Below are 21,169 nucleotides of genomic sequence, written 5' to 3'. Positions count from 1 at the left end.
ATGCCAGCGAATTCCACGCCTCAGTCCCATAAGGTAACTGAACATGAGAAAGCAGAAATGACCAGCCTAAGGAATGATGCAGAAGAGTGAGGCGATCAAAACAACATGCCTGGAGGTGGGGGCCGGGGGGGGGTGAGGTGGACAGAGTTGAGCCCAGACAAAAGTGATGAGTGAAGAAATGCAGAGACAGCCAGCAAAGCATTGCATTGTCACCTCTTGTCAAGGGGTAGAATCCTTTCCCTCCCCCAGCTCCACACAGACAGCTGCCTTCCCTTTCATCACCTCCCCTGTTTCCCTATCTGGGTCCACACAGGAGGCTTTGATAATGCAGAAATAACCCAAGCAGAAGATGTATTGTTGTTTTTTGAAAACACTGTGGTTTGTATCAAGGTAGACTCAGAGTAGACCCATTGGGTTGTACCCAATATCAATCCTACCCTGAGTCGTCACACTGAAATGAATGAACGTGATGAACTAGGGCCTGTCCATTTCTACAAATCAACTCTGTGTAAGACTTAAGTAAAGGTAAAGGGACCCCTGAGCATTAGATCCAGTAGTGGCCGACTCTGGGGTTGCGGTGCTCATCTCGCTTTATTGGCCGAGGGAGCCGGCGTGCAGCTTCCAGGTCATGTAGCCAGCATGACTAAGCCGCTTCTGGCGAACCAGAGCAGCTCACGGAAACACCGTTAACCTTCCCGCCGGAGCGGTACCTATTTATCTACTTGCACTTTGACGTGCTTTTGAACTGCTAGGTTGGCAGGAGCAGGGACACCAAGCAACGGGAGCTCACCCTGTCACGGGGATTAGAACCTCTGACCTTCTGATCGGCAAGTCCTAGGCTCAGTGGTTTAACCCACAGCGCCACCCGCGTCCCTTGGGTAAGACTTAGCCATCTTCAAATATTTGAAGGGCTGTCACACAGAAGATGGAGCAAGTTTGGTTTCTGCTGCTCTGGCGGGTAGAGCCCAAGCTGATGGGTTCCCATTGCAAGGAAGGCGATTCTGACTGAATGTTAGGAAGAACTTTCTGACTGTAAGAGCTCTTCGAAAGTGGGAAGGGCTGCTTCGGCAGGTGGTGGCCTCTCCTTCATTAGAGGCTTTTAAACAGAAGTGGGGTGACCATCTTGTCAGAGATTCTTCTGGACACTCCCATCCCCTGCCCCTCCCCCTTTCCCATTCACTAGCTTTGCGGGTTTGGGAGATACTTATCTGCAAAAGCAGAGATGTCATTTTCTGCTTGCCAAAGTTCCAAATCACTCTTGCAAGGTATGCAAATCATTGTTGCATGCACTGGGTTTTTCCACATTTGGCTAATTGCACATTGTATTCATCATCCATAAAAAACCCCAGACATCTCTCAAAACAGGAGGCTTTGAAGGTTAACACTTCCACACCTTGAATGGAGCCCAGAACATCCCAGTAACTTAGTCCAAGTTAGTACTGTTAAGCCTGCTCCACTTCTTAGAGCAGCAAAATGTTTTGAAGGCCCAACACTTACTAAACTTTGATTTTCTTAGGAAGGAGGTCCCTGGCATATTGTAGTAAGGTAAAGGCCCCTGACCATTAGGTCCAGTCATGACCGACTCTGGGGTTGTGGCGCTCATCTCACTTTATTGGCCGAGGAAGCTGGCGTACAGCTTCTAGGTCATGTGGCCAGCATGACTAAGCCGCTTCTGGTGAACAAGAGCAGAGCACGGAAACGCTGTTTACCTTCCCGCCAGAGCGGTACCTATTTATCTACTTGCACTTTGACATGCTTTTGAACTGCTAGGTTGGCAGGAGCTGGGACCGAGCAACGGGAGCTCACCCCGTCGCGGGGATTCGAACCACCGACCTTCTGATCAGCAAGTCCTAGGCTCTGTGGTTTAACCCACAGCGCCACCCACGTCCCATATTGTAGTAGTTGTATTTATTTACAAATATACAGGTGGGGTGTGGAGAAACAGGCTGCCTTTTGGAGCACTTAAGTTGTGTGCCTACACAATAATAACTCTGAAAGGCATAGTTGCTGCTATGTCAGGTCTCTAGGGCAATGGCTGGTACCCTAAAATACAGCCAGAACTCAATGTTTAGTTCTCTGTGTTACTCACCTCCCCCTTAAAACTGCAACGAGCCTGGATTACATCATCTTTATCCCCCCCCAAAAAAACCCCAATACAGTCATACCTCGGGTTACAGATGCTTCAGGTTGCATTTTTTCGTTATGCGTACCGCCGAATCCTGGAAGTACCGGAATGGCTTACTTCCGGGTTTGGGTGGTCTCGCATGCACAGAAGTGCTAAATTGCACTTTGCGCATACGCAGAAGCACTGAATCGCAACCTGTGACGCTGCAGGTTGCGGATGCTGCGGGTTGCGGACATGCATCCTGCACGGATCACGTTCGCAACCCAAGCATCTGTAGAAGCAATTGGCTATCTATTTAGCACCCCAGGCAATACATCACCTGTCTAACAAAGGGATCCAGGCCAGACCTGTCTGGGTCCCAATTTCAAACATTCCTGCTCCTGTGCAACCTCCCAGGTTTACAACAGGGATGCCCTATCCTCCATGCACCAAACCCCAGCCAATAGCCTGGGAATCATGTCCTATCCCAGCTGCAGTTCCTTAACCATACTCACAACTCTGAACCACATTGCAGTAATCACACTGGGGAAGTACCCAAGCTCTTGAGAACACCCACTTGCCTCTGCGAGAAAGAAAGAAAGAAAAGGGTGTGTGTGAAAAAATCTTTGCTACCTGTCTGCAGATACTCTCACATAACTTGCTAGCTTTCCTGTGTGAAGAAAGTAGAGGCTCTTTGAGAAGAGAAAGAGAGAGAAACAGAAAACAACTGCGATTTTTTAAAAGGTCACCGCCATCATTCTATTTCCCACACTTGCACATTTGTATTTTCTAAGTATCTGTGAGCATGTCTGTCATCAGGGCTTCTGTTAATCGCAACTGGGCTTCTGTTCTTAGGCTTCAGCCGAGATGACTTGCCTTTGCCCGGTCTTCTGCAACCTGGTGCCCTCTAAATGTTGCTGGACTCCGTCTCCCACAATCCCAGCATGGGCTCTGTCAGCATGGGCCAGTGGAGTTTAATAGTATCTAGAGGGCACCAGCTTGGGGAAGGTTGCTTAGATTGACAAGGAAGCATGCTGCCTTTTAATCAACCCATTCTCTCTTTCAATGTACAGTGGTACCTCAGGTTAAGTACTTAATTCGTTCCGGAGGTCCGTTCTTAACCTGAAACTGTTCTTAACCTGAGGTACCACTTTAGCTAATGGGGCCTCCTGCTGCTGCTGTCCTCATCCTAAAGCAAAGTTCTTAACCCGAGCTACTATTTCTGGGTTAGCAGAGTCTGTAACCTGAAGTGTATGTAACCTGAAGCGTATGTAACCTGAGGTACCACTGTACTTCTCCGCCCCCATTGTTCAGCCCGGACACTGAGATCCAGCGCTGAGGGCCTTCTGGCGGTTCCCTCATTGTGAGAAGTGAGGTTACAGGGAACCAGACAGAGAGCCTTCTCGGTAGTGGCGCCCGCCCTGTGGAAATAAGCAGCTATCTTACCTTTAAAAGACATCTGAAGGCAGCCCTGTTTAGAGACGTTTTTAATATTTAAAATAAAAAAATCCTGAAGAAGTGTGCATGCACACGAAAGCTCATACCAAGAACTAACTTAGTTGGTCTTTAAGGTGCTACTGGAAGGGATTTTTTTATTTTGACTATGGCAGACCAACACGGCTACCTATCTGTAACTTTAATATTTAATGCTGTATTGTTTTAAACACTCGATTGGGAGCCTCCCAGAGTGGCTAGGGAAACTCAGCCAGTTGGGCAGGGTATAAATAATAAATTATTATTATTAAAAGGGGGGAGGGATCTGGATCCATCTCTGCCTAGAAGTCACACCCTTTGACCTCAAACCCAAATGTGTAGTGACTGATTGCAATTGTAGCTAGGTTAAAGGCACTCTGTGCATGCCCAGAAATACTTTGTTGAAGGGGCTGGTTTTCATAAGCAACCCGACTACTGGCTTATTCATTTTTTCCCACATAAGCCCTTCTGTGTGCAGGATTTCAGGGTGAAACTTGGGCATAAATTGCTTGATTCAGGGAAGCAGCCCACAGTATAGGAACATGCTGTCGGTCCATGTGGCTCAGTATTGTCTACCCTGGCTGGCAGCAGCTCTCCAGTGTTTCAGGGAGAGAGGCCTCTCCGAGCCCTACCTGGAGATGCCAGGGATTGAACTCTGGAGCCATTACATTCAAGGCAGATGCTCTACCATGGAGCTATGGCCTTTGGCATGGTTATGGCAGCATGGCCCCCTTGCCAAAGGAAACACAATTGTGGATGTCACCATGGGCTGGAACTGTGCACTTTCTCAGTTTACACAAAGGAAGAAAGGCCACGAGAGGTCATGAGTTCCAAGACGCAACTGATTTTTCCAGACCAATTTGAACTGGCCAATAAATGTTGGGCTGTTTTTCTCCCTCCCACCCTGCTCATATCTTTACTTAAATCATGGGTAGGCAAACTAAGGCTCGGGGGCCAGATCCAGCCCAATCGCCTTCTAAATCTGGCCCACAGATGGTCCGGGAATCAGCGTGTTTTTACATGAGTAGAATGTGTCCTTTTACTCAAAATGCATCTCTGGGTTATTTGTGGGGCATCAGAATTCATTCATCCCCCCCCAAAAAATATATAGTCCGGCCCCCCAAAAGGTCTGAGGAACAGTGGAACGGCCCCCAGCCGAAAAGGTTTGCTGACCCCTGACTTAAATACTTATAGCAGGGGTAGGGAACCTCAGGCTCTTCCCACTTCTGCCCTTGGTGCCATGTGGCCCTCCAGAGATTGCTTTGAAAGGAATGTGGCCCTCCAGCTGAAAAGCTGTTCCCAACCCCTGGCTTAAAGGTAAAGGGACCCCTGACCATTAGGTCCAGTTGTGGCCAACTCTGGGGTTGCAGCACTCAGCTCGCTTTACAGGCCGAGGGAGCCAGCGGACAGCTTCTGGGTCATGTGGCCAGCATGACTAAGCTGCTTCTGGCGAACCAGAGCAGCACACGGAAACACCGTTTACCTTGCCGCCGGAGCGGTACCTATTTATCTACTTGCACTTTGACATGCTTTTGAACCCCTGGCTTATGGTCTTCCAATTTGGTTGTTTAACACTGCTTTCTCTTTCAGATTGGCGATGACCTGGGCACTGAGAAATTCTGCGTCGATGCCAACCAGACAGGAAACGGGAACTGGCTGAAGTACATCCGGGTGGCCTGCTCCAGCGACGAACAAAACCTAGCCGTGTGTCCTGTGAATGACCAGGTATGATCTGGCTCCATGGAATCCACTTCTCTTCCCCATACCATCTTGTGTCTCTGCTGCTGTGATGAACCTTTGGGGGCCAGTTGGGCAGTGAGAGTGGAGTTAAGTGTATCACAGGAGAAAGTTCTGATGATTTATCATTTGAATTGATAAATGGTTGCATTTAAAAAGAAGAACCAGAACACCACAGCAAAGTACCCCAAGTTTAACACGCAACAATATTCTCCAGGATCTGCTGATTTGTTACCACACCAGATTCAAGGCGGGACCAGATTACCCACTTGAGTGCATTGACCTGAGCCTGACTCCCTCCTCTGGCAACCTGCACAGAATTTTGCTTAATTGGTTGCCATCAATTTGATTTAATTAATTTTTATAATGAAATATTTTTAGATTGTGTGATTATTTGACTGATTATTTGATTGTTGTTAGCCGCCCTGAGCCCGGCTTCGGCTGGGGAGGGCGGGATATAAATAAAATTTATTATTATTATTATTATTATTATTATTATTATTATTATTATTATTATTTTAGAAGTGGTTCCATGCTGGCGAGAAATCAAACTTTCCTTGTTATCTTGGGATGTAATAATTAATGATGCCAACTTGCAGCTGTTGTAAGGGTTGCGAACACATTGTGCATTAGGGGAATAGGGTTCCCAGGCCTCCAGGTCTTACCTGACAATAATTCATAATGATAATTTTATACCCTGCCCACATGGCTGGGTTGCCCCAGCAACTCTGGGCAGCTAACAGCATGTATAAAACATATAGTGAAACATCAGACATTAAAAACTTCCCTAAACAGGGCTGCCTTCAGATGTCTTCTCAAAGTTATGTAGTTCTTTATCTCCTTGACATCTGATGGGAGGGCGTTCCACAGGGAGGGTGCCACTATCAAGAAGGCCTTCTGCCTGGTTCCCTGTAATTTTGCTTCTCGCAGTGAGGGAACCACCAGAAGGCCCTCAGAGGAGAACCTCAGTATCTGGGCTGAGCAATGGGGGTGGAGACACCTCTTCAGGTATGCTGGGCCAAGACCATTTAGGGCTTTAAAGGTCAGCACCAACACTTTGAATTGTGCTTGTCACCATTTCAACAATACAGTCATTTGCCAAAGGGAAGAAGAGGCGAGCAATCTATTTCATCTCTGTGGGTCTCCAGCAAGGGCAGGATCCTGTAGCGTACTTTGGCAACAAAAAAAATCAAATAGAGGAACTTAGCTACTGTCTTGGTGAGCTCCTGGTCTCTCCCCTGTAATAAGAAGCATATAACCTCTGTCTCTGCTTTCCATATTCGAATAAATTGGTTGTCTAGAAATTTTTGGCAGAGATCATCATACATTTTACATCTAAGGGCCATGTGAGCTAGAGTTTCCACCAGGTGGGCATCACATGGGCAAATCCTATCTCCTTCTGCCATACCTGCAAAGGAGGTTAGAAGGATTAGAATTGAACCTAGCCAGCGAAAAACAGGCGAGACAGTCTGTGGGCAGGTAGGGTCTCAGCCAGCGTACCAGATGGAGCTGGTAGACAGCTACCCTGGACACAGAATTGACATGCACAGTTGTGAGTCCAAAATGACTCCCAGATGGCACACCCAGTCCTTCAGGGGCACAGCTACCTGAAGTCTCCAGGTTTGCTTCAACCCTTCCAGATGGCTGGTGGAAGGCCTGAATTTCCACGTGGGCAAGAGTATCTAATAAGCAAGAGTATCTAATAACAATTTTAAAAATCACCAAGAAGACATTGCATGTAGCTTGTAGGCTTCAGCCTGGCAGGAGCTGGCTGCACTCTGAGGAGGCTGCCCTCCTCTGCTCCCCTCTTCCAATTAACCTCCATCTCCAGGATCTGCCCCCATGACATCACCAAGTGCCATTCCTAGGTCTCAGGTTTGGGCCCTGGAATTTCAGAGCCTGGGTTGCTCCTGATCTGGCAAACCTAGACAGGAACGGGAGCCTCCTGACAACTCTCAGCACCCTTAACAAACTATAGTTCCCAGGATTATTTAGGGAAGGCCATGACTGTGAAAGTGGTATCACAGTGCTTTGGATATGCAGTGCAAATGGCACCTAGCCCATCCAAGCACAAAGGCTGCACTAGTTAATCGTTGATTTCAGATGACGATCCTGAGTGAAATGCAGAGGTAAGACTTCCACCTATCAAATTAAAATCCTGGCCCTTTCACCCTGGATATCTGCTTATTGCCATTCTTGCAAATTGAGCATGGCGAACTACTTACCCCTTGCTTTCGGCTTGCAAGGCAAAATACCTGCCATCACACTGTATGGTTTTTAAAGAAGCTTGTGGTGTGTTTTGGATGGGGGCAAGCCTCACTTCTCTCTCCCGGACTGGGGCAAATGGCAGGTCCAACTTTCTGGATCATTTGGCTCAGTGGTTTTTCATTCCTGTAGGGCGCCTACTGAGGGAAGGCGGCAAAAAAGGCAGGGAAACCCTCCTGCAACCTGTTGATACTCTGCTCTTTCTAGAACACACAGTCTTCTTGGATAATGGGCAGGGGAGCAGCCCAAGTGGTATAGAGAGCCAGCGTGCTGTAGTGGTTAAGAACGGTAGACTCATAATCTGGTGAACTGGGTTCGCTTCCCCACTCCTCCACATGCAGCTGCTGGGTGACCTTGGGCTAGTCACACTTCTCTGAAGTCTCTCAGCCCCACTCGCCTCACAGAGTGTTTGTTGTGGGGGAGAAAGGGAAAGGAGAATGTTAGCCGCTTTGAGACTCCTTCGGGTAGCGATAAAGCAGGATATAAAATCCAAACTCTTCTTCTTCTCTTCTATAACAGCTCCTTTCACGTGTTTCTCTCTGGCTGGAAACAAGAGCTAATGGGAGCCAGAGCGGCTTGCAGTGTGAGCACCCATGCCGCTGTAGATTCTGGGGAAATGGGTTTGGCAGGTTTCTTGGAGTGCCGCAAAAACCAAAAGCGCCTTTTGAGTAGTGGCAATGGTGGCACTTTGGCTCATTTCAGATGTAACAGCAAAATGCTAAGTCATAAAAAAAATAAAAAATAAAACGCTGGTCGGTTCTTGAGCTTTAGCAGTCAAAGTCATAACAGAAGTCACTGCTGCTGTGGGTGCTTGAAACTGCAGTTTTAGTTTCAGAGCGTTAAATAGCATTTAGTTTGACTGAAGCCTGAGCTGTCCATCTCCCTCACCCCAATATCTTATTAAGCAGTTTACGCTTCAGGGTTGTTGTTTTTCTGGGGGGTTTTTCCTGCACTTGGCAAAACATAGCTATTGTCAATATATGAATATGTATATATTATATAGATACGCAGTTTCTGATATTGAGTGTTTTTCAAATGTATGTTGAAAACCGAAAGCTAGCATTGAATCAGCAGGAAGCACTTCCACTATGACCAGTGCTGAGTTGTTTTGTGACATGACCAGGTTTTTTGGGGGGAGGGGCGGGAATCTCCAGTAAATAGATGGTTAAAATATGATTTCAGGGCTTTATTACTTATTACTTATTTATTTATTTATTGTAGCTGAAACGAGGCTCCCAAAGTGAGCATTCAGATAGAAATTTTGTTCAATATGATCAGCTCGTTTGAATGGTCAGCTAGCAAAGGTAGGAAAATAAAGAGCACTTTTTAAAAGGTACAACCCTAGAGTGGGGTGAGTGGCTTTCTTAATTTTGAAACATAAGTGACATGCTGGCAAGAGAGGAAATTCATTGATTCTAGAGGAGGAGGAGGATATGTTAGGTGTGTTATATAGCCGAAACCCATTTCAACAAAACAATTTCTGTATTTCCTCTTCCTCTCCTCTTCCCCCTGCAAAAAATAAAATAAAATAAAATGACGTCACAACGTTCTTTACCACTTGGTTTCAAAAGGTATTTCTCTGCCAAAACTACTTAATTCCTTTTGGAAATCATTTTGGAAGTGAACCAACAGCGAGGCTCTTGTCGTTTCCCCTCCTCAGATCTCTTCAGTTTCAGAACTTTGGGAGGGCTGCTGTAACAATGAATACTGGGGGAGAAATAACCTCTGAATACTTCGGATATGTGTCTGCCTATCTAATCCAGCCTTCCCTAGCCTGGTGCCCTCATGAATCCAGGCGTTTGTGACTACAAATCCCATCATCCCCAGCTAGTGCAGCCAGCTGTGTACAGGATCCCAGCCTGGACCAATAACATTTGCATAGAACATCATTCAGTGTCTATATTTACCTAAACCCAGAAGCCAAAACTCTAAGGGGCTGTAGTGGATAGTGGAAGCTGTGGCACTGCTTAGGTGGTGTAGTGGTTAGAGCGTTGGACTAGGACCTGGGAGACCAGGGTTCAAATCCCCACTCAGTCATAAAGCTCATTGTCACCAAGCTCCTTGAGAAAGTTGGGCTAGAAAGACAATAACTTAATTAATTAATATGGGATGTTCGTATCTGCCCATTGCAGTGCAGTCTTAGCTATGTCTACTGAGAATCAATGATGGAGTGGGGGGCAGGAATGCCAGGTTGAGCCCATGGCTGTGCGTGCCATGCAGCATGTATGGCCCTGGCACCAAAATTTGTGGGTGCCCGGACCTTTTATGGGGAATTTTGTGGGCACCTAGGGCCCCAGGGAGTTGGCACCTGTGGGGGGGGAGATTCGCTTTGCATTTAAAGGTGAACCTACCTAATTCGTGCGTTCTGATACAATACACGAACCAAAACACAGCCGTTTGCTGTTATCTGAATTTTGCAATGCAGTTCTCCAGCCAAGTAAAGTGTCCAAAAATGGATACATTAGGGCAAAGTGTCCAGAAAAAATGCATATGTTGCTGAAAATAGCATGCAAGACTGCAGTATATCCGGACAATTGCATGGGAAATGTGCATCTTAGGAAAAGTGCACGCTAACTTTCTGATCATTTTTCACAAGGATCAAAAGAGAGAAAGAGAGAATTCACAAACTTGGTGTGGGAATGTGGAGAAGGGAACTTCCGGGGAATTCTGCTTCCCCAGAATTATGTCTGGTCTCTGGCAATCTGTTGTTTCTATTGATGGATTGTGGCAATGTCCACCATACCCTTTAGACAATTTCACTGAGGTAGCTTATATTAGCAAAATTATAATTTTAAAAAATGCAACAAAATGGTTAAAACAAACCTAATAGATAAAAGCAGCATAGATTAAAAGCCTAGGAATTAAATAATAATAGTAATTGCCTGGAGCCAAAATGACTGGCTCCAGGCAGGCCTCCCTAGGAAAATTATTCTATATTTGGGGTGCCACTACAAAACATGTCCTCTTTCTGTCACTGCACTGCAGATGACAGAGTCACAAGAAGAAAGGCCCTGCTGTCTGCCTGTTAGTCCAGGCTTATTCCACTATGAGCTGAAACTATTCTTTTTCTTCATTTTCTTACTCATTTCCCTTACCTGCCTAACTTCAGCAAAGTTACTATAGCCTTTGTCTTTGGATCATAACTCTGGGACCAGCTCTTATACCGAAAATCTGGTTCAGAACTATATTTGAGCAAAGGATCTTTTAATTCACATTTACATTTTGAGTTGTAAGAGTATCACACACAACATATGCATACATCTAAACTCAAGATTAAAGTACCTTCAAAATAATATTTCCAAATAGTTCAGCAAATTTACAAACATATTTCCCAGTAACCAAACGGTACTTATATTTATTACTTCTCCTTCACAAAGCATTTCAGATTATTGGCATTTCCAAGACAAAATTCTGATCAAATTGCCTATTCCACTAAACTACCGAGAGATTTTCATGAAGCAAACAATACCTGTCTTTATCCATTATGATTAGCAATGTTTTGAGAGTACTGATATTATGCATTAATAATATCTGCATTTATCACCTTCCCAAGTGAATACAGTTTCACCATAAACACATCATTCAACATTCTGTTTAACTCATCTTTCATAGTTTCATCTCTTGCTATTACTATATGCACAATGGATTTTCTGGCAACCTCTCAATTGTAAAATATTTTACATAGCCAAACATGGCTCAAAAGACAAACAAACCACCTAGCCAAACAGACACCATTTTGGGGAGATATACGTATGAGATATTATGTTACATTGCTAAGCATTCTGATAAATCCCTTTGCTCGCTTCTAGAATTTCTGAATCTCCATTCATCCCCACCAAATAGTGATATCACCCACCCACAGTCTCGTCCATCTCCAAAATGTGTATCTCAAATGCCGTAAAGGGGAGGTTCAGAACTAATTAGTGGATACTGCATACTTACTTGGCAGTGAATGGTTTTTGAAACCTGACTATGTCTGGCAAGCTGTTCTGCATCGGGTAAGACAAGGTACTCCTCTGTTACATGTTGTATTCCCCCCCGCCCCCATTCACCCTTGAATTTTCTTTAAGTTGCTGCATCTGAGAGCTTTGTTATATATTTCCAATAGTCACTGGTAGGCATTATTCAGCAAAGATGCATATTTCCCACGTGCTTCTGAGCTATTTCATTCATTCATATTTCTACACTTTAATCATTTCTGGTCCAGTTCTTAGACTGGTTGTGTGTTTCTTGTATTGATACTAGCTAACATAATTACACTCTGGGGTTTTAAAAGCCTTTTTATCAGTTTCAATTGCAAACTCAGGAAATCAAACGTCCTGAGGTTGTTCTTGCTTTCTGACCCCCCAGTTTTTGCAAAATGCATTTACCTATATTTCCGTACTTTTCTTCTTTCAGATCTTGGGATGAGGCTTTTTGCGGCATTCTGAACTTGGTATGAACATCCAAGAGAACGTACCATACTTCAGAAATGCTGTTTTTATTTTTCACGACAAGAGCAAACATTTGTAACACCTACTGTGGAATTAGCAAATTATCCAAATGATAAAAATCTTTGTAGTTAAAAAGAGAAGCCAACACATACTTATCCTCAATAATTTCCAATGCCTTTTTAAAAAATTCAAGTTCGCTAGTTGCCGAAGAAGACAGAATATTGATGACTCGTCCACATTGTCAGAAATGAAGTGTTCTTGTAGCTGCAGTGAGGTGACATTAATTTGTGAAAACTACAAAGAGGCCCCAGCTTCCTTAAAAGGCTAGTGCACTGAGCCTAGCATGTGCTTTCTTTGACAAGCACCTAGTCTTTCAGATTCACGTAGCAGCGAACAGATTATTTCAGCCATGAATTGCTTGTGTAGTACAAAACTATAGATGCTGACTTGAAACAAGTCTTAGGATGGGACTTGCTCCCAGGTAAGTGTGTCACAGATGGCATCCTTAAGGCCAACTTAGAAATCTTCTCACTCTTTCTCTGTTGAAATGGCAGAAAACAGAGCAAAACCAGTAAAATGTAAGCACCTTGACCAGGCAGTTCACAAACCAACAGAATGCTATGCCTAGAATATCTCTGGGATATTTATCCCTGTTGAATGTGTTCTAATCCCAGGAATTATAATGAAGAGGGAACTGGGTTCTTGTTGGTTGCTGAGTTTAAAGTTTTGTGGGGGTTTTTATCTGTTTTCTTTTTGTTTTCTCCACCCCTCAAAAAAAAACCTGAGGAAGTTTTCAGGCAGTTTCGAAACTCTGGACGCCTGACTCCCATAACCCAAACATCCTTTTCCTTCAAATTGCAAAGGGGCTGCAATCTCTCTCTTACATTCTTAGCATAAGGAGGCTGGTTTGATAAGAGCTGTGGGTGTGTCTCGGATGTGAAGATTTTAGGTAACCGAGAGAGGATGAAGTGAAAGGAAGACTTTTGCAAGAGAGGGATAATCTGAACTGAGGATGTTCTGTTGCAGATAGAAGTTTTCCCCACACTCTGCACACACACGCTCTCTCGGCTTCCTGAGGCCCATAATATCTGCTGTTTCCCTCTAATCGCGTACAGAATGGTTTTTGTGGTCAGCTCTCTTGATTCCGGATTAAAGCACAGGGACCCTCTAAATTTAACCTGGGTCTGTCCGATGGGGGATCTTGCACAGCAAAAGCAGGTCAGCGATTTCATTGTTGTTTTTTCTCTCTCTTCCTCTCCCTCTCCTCAGCCCAGCTTTTGTCACCTTGTGTTTGTCAATATGCCTACATTCTGTGGAGCCTTTAAACCTCTGCTTTGCAATACAGTGTAGATGGAGAGGGGCTGCTAGGGGCTTCTTAACTTTGAATCGTGTCTGGGCCAGGATCTAAAGGACAGCGGACCTAATTCCAATGAAGCTTGAAATCAGTACAACTGCCAACTCATCATGACCCAGCATCATGCCCCTTTTCTCCACCTCACTCAGGAAACTTAATGAAGTTTTAGATGTAGGAACAAAAGGCCATAGGAAGCTGCTTTCTACAGAATCAAATGATTGGTTCATCTAGTGCAGTATTGTCTACCTTGACAGATAGTTGTTCTCCAGGGTTTCAGTTAGGAAATATCCCTGGAGAGATGGCAGAGATTGATCCTAAGATCTTCCACACGAAAAACAGGTGCTGTCCTGCTGAGATACAGCCCTTCCCATGTTTTTTGTAGGGATGGGGGAAGAGATTAAATTTGCTTCGAATTGAAATTCCAACCCACCCGATTTTCACTTTCCAAAATATTTACACAAATCAAAACGCAGCCATTGTTCAAAAGATGCTCTTTCTCTGATTTTATTTGTATTTTATTTTTGTAATGCACTTCTCCAGCCAAGTAATGTGTATAGAAATGCACGAGCGATGACGAAAAATTCACTGAGGATTGGAAACTTTTCATTGCGTATTTAAAGAACTACTGCAGCGAGATGAAAACGCAAGCAGGACTTGAAATATGAGCAGCAGCAGCAGCATGTATTACTAAGATAAATAGGTTAAATTGAATGAATGGAATAGTATAGGCAAAATATGCAGCATTTAAGGAAACCATGGAAGGGGAGGACGGGAAGCCAATTGACAGAGTAACTTATGGTTTAGGTTAAAATTTGTAAAGTTTTTTTTTTCTCTGTGAAAAACTACTAAATAATAGTTTTTTTAAAAAAAAAAGAAAATGCACATGCTAGGGTTAAGTCTGCATTGAAACACACATATTAGTAAAAATAGCGTACAAAAAATGCATTATATCAGGGAATGTTGCTTTGCAAAAAAAAAAAGAAAGAAAAGGTTGCGTCAGAGAAAGGTGCATATTATTAGAAACGCTAACAAATTTTCTTGAGAAATTGAGGACTGATGCGGGATTGTTGAGAACTGGACTTAAGCTTAGGAAAATGAGAAGGTGGAGGAAACCAAAACTGACAGTCTCAATAGACATGTGTCCCCCTAACAAAATGTTGCGTCTGTTCAGAGTAGGCCCATTTAAATTAACGGACACAGCTAATTTAGGTCCCATGAATTTCACTGGATTTATCCCTGAGTAAAACCTAGCTGGAGATAACCCATCCGCTCTGAAATTCAACCTTCATGAGATGAGATTACCGGACCGATCAACTTCCCCCCTGCTCCCAAAAGAAAGCTGGAGATGAACTTTGCAGAATTCCCCTTCAATCTCAGCACTCTTTAAAAGTTGATCTGTCCCCCATATTCTCCCACAGTGTGCTAGGAAGGATTCAACCTCGCCTGCCATGAGGTTGTGATCGTTCTTATCTGACTGAGTGGGTGGTGCCTTCTGGAATGAATTTCTATTCATTCATTTTTCCTGCATTAAAAGATGCTTACAAGGGATTTTGCTGTTGTTTTAGCTTCAGTTTAGCACTTAGGTTTATTTGAGGAATAAGGTCCTTCCTTTATGTATCCACCTTCAAGGAAGCTTTCGAGAGATGGCTCTAATTCTTGCTAGGTGGAAGGAAGGAAGGAAGCGGTAGGATATACAGTATACCAGTTTTGGGGAAGTGATTCCCTTGCCGCTCGACATCCTTTTCATTGGTAAACGGTGCCCTCTAGCGGGCGAACGAAAAACGTGGATGCACCCCCTCAGAGAACGTGAGAATGCCTTTCAAAATAAAGGTCCATAAATCCAACAAGTTAAAAAGCAGCAGCTCGTGATCCAGCCTTATCCATTTATTAAAATTATATCTGACAGGCTATTTGGCTAAATCTGGGTGAGATGTGTCAGAAATGGGTTCACTTTGAAAAGCAGAGGGTAAACCAAGACAGAGGAGAAACAATAGTTGTTTTGTGCCTATAAGGCCAACAGGGAATGAAATACTGTTCCTTCTGTCTTGCGCGGGGTGGTATATATCACACACTGAATGAATCATTCTTTGAGCACAACGAATTTCAGCATTTCCTCGGGAGTTGCTTAGAGGCATCACCAAATATCGGCTAAAACCGAATTCAGAGCGAATTCACAGCTTCTGAAACAACTGTGTGATTTTCAAGAGAACATTTGGTGGTGGTGGTGAGGAGAAAAGATTATAAATTATCCCCAGGGCTGCTGCATGCCACCAAAGTCATTTTGCCTCTGAGGAACAATAAGATTAGTAGTAGCGATATATGTGCAGCCTATGTTGTTACATAGACTTTATTCTGTGTTCTGCTGTGTTGTGTTTTAATTGTCGGTGTGGATTGCACACCGTCATTTTAATTTTTGTTTTGTAATATTTTATAACATATGTGTGTTGTTAAGCATTCCAGGAAAAAGGACAGGATAAAAGAATGAGAAATCAATAATATTGCAGGTTGCTTTAGGTTCTTAATGCAAGTTTCTTTCTTTCTCTCCCTCTATCTACACCTTTATAGCCACCTGTTTCTAAGAGTGCCACTTCGCATGACAAAAATTAAAAGCAGATCCCTCACATGGGATTCTAATATTAAGAAACTTAAACTAGTCTTTCCTGACATGCTGCCCTCCAAATGCCCTTGCGGGTACTTATTAATTACGTACCACTTAATGGCAATATTGGCTTCTAAGTGGTTTACAAGTATGAAAGCCAGCAACACAGATATTAAAATATAAACATCCATACTTAAGAGACACACTGAAACAATCCCATTAAAGCATTAAAACCCATTAAAACCCATAATTAAAATTGGGGGGGGGGACAATTCCATTAAAACAGTACACCAATTAAAAGAAGAGATGAGAGGTCAAAGGTGGAAAGATCATAGGAATGCCTGTGTAAATAGGTGCATCTTCCAAAGCCGGCGGAATGCCAGTGCAGATGGAGCTTCTCTCATTGGACGCTAGCTCCCATCCTCCCTGGCCATTGGCTGTGCTGGCTGGGGTTGATGGGAGTTGGAGTCCAGAAACTTCTGGAGGGCCCTAGGTTGGGGGTGGATGTTTTCGGGGAGGGAAAGGGGAGGAAACCACTGTTGGCTCCTGGTTTTCCAGGGCAGGTGGGCATTGTGCTCTCAGCAGGCTCTCGTTTCCTGAATGTGTTCTCCACCTCCTCCTTATCACTGTCATTGCTGCCCACTCCTATCTTTCTCTACACCCATTCCACACCAACTCTCAAAGCAGGCAAAGGCTGCTGCTGTATTCCCCAGCTACTCATATGCAGAGAGCAGAGGTAAGCAAGCAGCACATTGAGGAAAGAGTGGACCAGGAAGCTCCAGGGATTGGCAATGGGCCCTTACTGGTGTGGGGGCCTTGGCTGGTGCCCAGTGATGTCAGGCCCTGCTGCCAGCCCTGGAGGGAGCACTAGGGGTAAATCGGAACCAATGCAGTGTCAAGAACTTTGGACTGTGTCCAGTGTTTATGGTTGTTGTTGTTGTTTGGTCGTTTAGTCGAGTCCGACTCTTTGTGACCCCATGGACCAGAGCAGGCCAGGCACTCCTGTCTTCCACTGCCTCCCGCAGTTTGGTCAAACTCATGTTCATAGCTTCGAGAACACTGTCCAACCATCTCGTCCTCTGTCGTCCCCTTCTCCTTGTGCCCTCCATCTTTTCCAACATCAGGGTCTTTTCCAGGGAGTCTTCTCTTCTCATGAGGTGGCCGAAGTATTGGAGCCTCAGCTTCACGATCTGTCCTTCCAGTGAGCACTCAGGGCTGATTTCCTTCAGAATGGAGAGGTCTGATCTTCTTGCAGTCCATGGGACTCTCAAGAGTCTCCTCCAGCACCATAATTCAAAAGCATCAATTCTTTATGGTCCAGCTCTCATTTCCATACATAACTACTGGGAAATCCATAGCTTCCTATTGAAATGACTAGACCTAACTTAGTTCTATTAATTCAGCAGGTCTACTGTGAGTCAGGCTTAGTTGGGTGCAACCCTTCTTTTGGTGAGTAAAGGTTTGCTTGCTTGTTTGGAGTATTGGTCATTAATTTGCAAGATAGCATGGATATCTAGCTATATAAGTTCTCAGGGGAAATTTCCCCATCTCTCAGGAGGTTGCCATTTTCCACCATGTCATAGGCCCTGGGTTAGGCTCAGCTATATCTCCCAGCTCCTCACTCTAGTGAAGATTTCTGTTTAGAAAGAGACTCGCGTGTATTGAAAGACCAATGCAGCTGCTGCCTCTAGTTGCAGTCACCAGGCTGTGAAACATCGCACTGTGGGATGTGTCAAGCCATCTGCCCCTTCCTCTCTGTGGAAAGGTCCCCTCCACTGCGGGTGCTGACAATGCAGCCTTAGGACACTTGCGTCAAAAGCTAATATGCTGTTTTTGCAAGGCTGGTTGCACAAAACACATGAGCTTATTTTTTTGAAGTCAGGACAGGTATTTACAAGCAGCAAAAGAACGAGAGGGGAAAGGAATGCATCAAATATAAACCAGGGGCATGGTCTTAGAGGGTTCAGTTGTCTATTATTATTATTATTATTATTATTATTATTATTATTATTATTATTATTATTTACAAACATTTTCATACTGCCAATGTTAAGGAAAAGTATCCCCCAGTGAACAGCATAAGGGGTTGTAGATAATGCTAGACCTACTCAGCCCAGTATACCTGAAGTAGTGTCTCCACCCCCATCGTATGGCCCAGACATGGAGGTCCCGCGCTGAGGGCCTTCGGGTGGTTCCCTCGCTGCAAGAAGCCAAGTTACAGGGAACCAGGCAGAGGGCCTTCTCAGTAGTGGCACCCTCCCTGTGGAATGCCCTCCCACCAGATGTCAAAGAAAAGAACAACTACCAACTGTTAGAAGAACAACTTTTAGAAGACATCTGAAAGCAGCCCTGTTTAGGGAAGCTTTTAATGTTTAACAGACCACTGTATTTTAATACTTTGTTGAAAGCCGCCCAGGGTGGCTGGGGAGATCCAGCCAGATGGGCAGGGTATAAATAAATTATTATTATTATTATTATTATTATTATTATTATTATTATTATTATTATTATTATTAGCACTGCAACCCCATAGTTGCCTTTGACTGGACTTAACTGTCCAGGGGTCCTTTACTTTTATGTTTACCTGAGCAGCCTAAGCAAAGCCCTGCTACACCTTCGGTCTCTTTGGGGCTTCCTCTGCCCTCACCTACATCCTCTTCAGGCTCCTCCGATCTCAGGAAGGGTCTCTTCACAAGCCACGAGGGCTCTCCAGCTCTCTCCTGCCATTTCCTGCTTTGAATCTATTTCTATCCTGGCACTATGCATATACATGGTTGCGTACGAGGGAAGAGTGCATAAGTGAGGGGGACGCCTGTATTTTAAAACCCTCCCCCCGGGGGTTATAAATTGAGCAACAATAACAAAATCTCTCCCATAACTACTAGCATTGTTATAAATTTAAATTTTCAGTTATAATGCAGGGGGAAAGGGCATAAGTTTGGATATATTTCTGGGACTCAGTCATGCTGCAACAGTTGGCAGCAGTAATGAAAGAGGGGAAATTGCAGGAGGGGAGAGGGATCTTGTCCTCAGATCCTAATTGTGGTTCTTCCACAGGCATCTGGTTAGCCACTCTGGGGATAGGATACTGGGCTAAATGGGCCATTGGTCCAATCCAGCAAGTTCTTCTTATGATTCATGTTCAACATTGAGTGACGCACATTTCAGCTGCATTTATAAGCTGTAGGTCTTCTGACTGGATTTCTTCTTTGGGGAAACAAAGTAAAGGGACACTGACAGTATTGTTGTTTTTTGTGGTGGAGTTACTTGACAACTGGCGTCCTGTGATTTGTTGAATTGTGGTCAAGATTAATTTCCCTCTCCCCCCCTCAAAGACAAAAAAAATAATACATGGACAACATGAATTAATTTTCCACAATAGCCTCGATTGTTTTTGAAGCACAAAATCAGTAGTACAACACAGACCTGTATCATGGCTGCACATTGGTTGCGGAACTGTCTCCTTTGGGAATCGTTTTCATTACAAATCTTGGGCCTGTTGTGGAAGCTCTAGCTCAGACAGGATGCGGCTGCTAGACGGGGGGGTGGGCAGGTGGTCAACCAGATATGAACCTCTTGCTAAAACATCTGCATCGTCTGCCAATGTGCCACTGGACGAGTTTCAAGGTTCTTGTGTTGATATGAAAAACCCTTGAAAAACAAACAAACATGGGTATACTTTTAGGACTGCTCGACCCTTTGTATCCCAGCTCAATTTCTGAGATCATCCACCTCCACCCCACCCCAGTGGCAGTGGCTAAATGTAAGATGTGATTAATAAACTCAAGCAGACAATTATCTAGATTAGAAATGGCCACAACTTTATTGATTACAGATATAGGTGTGGTTTTGGCTCAGGCATTGGGTGTAGATCCGTTCCAGCCCCCACCCCTGGCAATAACAAAAATTATTTAATTTAAAAAAGGTTAGGGAATTCAGCCCCCCCCCCAAGTTCCTACTCAAAAATAACCCTGTTGTTAATGGTTTTTTATGTTTTATCACTATACAGCACCCTGATATTTTATGATACAGCAGAATAGAGGTGGTGTGGGTGTTGTTGTTTTTTACAAATAAATAAACCCAGTGCTAGCTAACATTCTTGAACCAGCAACCTGTTCCATGTACTTCTCTATTACCAGGAATGTGTGAATTTGGAGATGGTGGTTGGTGCAGAAGTGGGGGATTGTTGGTATACATGACTTCTTGGGCTCTGCCATGACTGTATAGCTCCTGCATATAGGCAAATGGGTTTTCTGTCATTCACTTTGTGGCTGACCCACAGATCACTATTGCACGCTCATAGTTTGGCTTGCAGCTGAAGTGGATGAGACCGGTTGAGTGAGGAGCATTGCATGTACCCATGAGGGATGTTGCTCCGTGCATCAGAGAGGAAGATTTCAAGCATAACAAAAACCAGAAGAGTACAAGAAGCATGATAGAGACCAATATTTGGGGTTGCATCTAATTCTTCTCAGAGTAGAGCCGTCCTTCAGTGCTGAATGGCATTGGGAGCCCCTTCTCACCCAAAGCTCTGTGAAGACATCAAAGCTATGCAGACCTTTGGATCATTCCACATATAGGGGTGTGTTGAAAACCTCTCCCTGGCAGGAAACACCCTTGGGGCACTGTGATCTTCACTCAAATAGATCAAGGGGCAATTTTCTTTTTCCCTCTGGGGGGAAAAAGGCCTTTAAGTCATACGAAAGTGACTGTGCAGATTTAATATTTTCTCTTCTCTTCTTCTCTTCTCTTCTCTCTCTTTGCAAATGTCTAGATTTATTATAAAGTTATTAAAGAAATTGAACCCGGAGAAGAGCTGCTGATGTATATGAAAGAAGGTACTTATCCAACTGGGAACATCCCACCCAGTTTGGAAGGTAAGAATTGATATGCGAACACACTCTGCAACCTTGCCCCATTTCCTTCAAGACATGAAGCTCCCCAAACACGCACACAACGAGCCAAAAAATGATGAAGGAGTTAGAAGAACTCACCTGTGAGGAAAGGTTCCAACATGTAGGATGTTTTAGTTTTAGGAGCGAATAAGGGATTGGGGACATGATAGAGGTAATTATAATTATGCATGATTTGGTAAAAGTGGATAATGCTATAAAACCCTGGGGTGATCCAATGTAGCTGAATGCTGGACAATTCAGGTCAGAAAACAGGACTGAACTCATACACACCTTCCATAGTTGGAATTT

The 21,169-nt window shown here is 44.3% G+C and overlaps 1 protein-coding gene across 5 annotated transcripts in view; it reads left to right on the top strand.

The window, feature by feature from the left end:
• PRDM16 (PR/SET domain 16) overlaps positions 1 to 21,169 on the top strand; it is a 472,000-nt gene that overhangs the window by 394,887 nt on the left and 55,944 nt on the right. For all 5 annotated transcript variants that reach the window (XM_082229835.1, XM_082229837.1, XM_082229838.1 and 2 more), the window contains exons 4-5: positions 5,168 to 5,302; positions 20,740 to 20,842. In XM_082229835.1, coding sequence (XP_082085961.1) covers positions 5,168 to 5,302; positions 20,740 to 20,842 — 238 coding nt within the window. The remainder of the gene's footprint in view (positions 1 to 5,167; positions 5,303 to 20,739; positions 20,843 to 21,169) is intronic.

The sequence above is a fragment of the Podarcis vaucheri genome, assembly GCF_965113315.1.
Source record: "Podarcis vaucheri genome assembly, chromosome: 7".
Taxonomy (NCBI): domain Eukaryota; kingdom Metazoa; phylum Chordata; class Lepidosauria; order Squamata; family Lacertidae; genus Podarcis; species Podarcis vaucheri.
The sequence above is the reverse complement of the archived record's forward strand: the minus strand, read 5'-3'. Positions and strand labels throughout refer to the sequence as shown.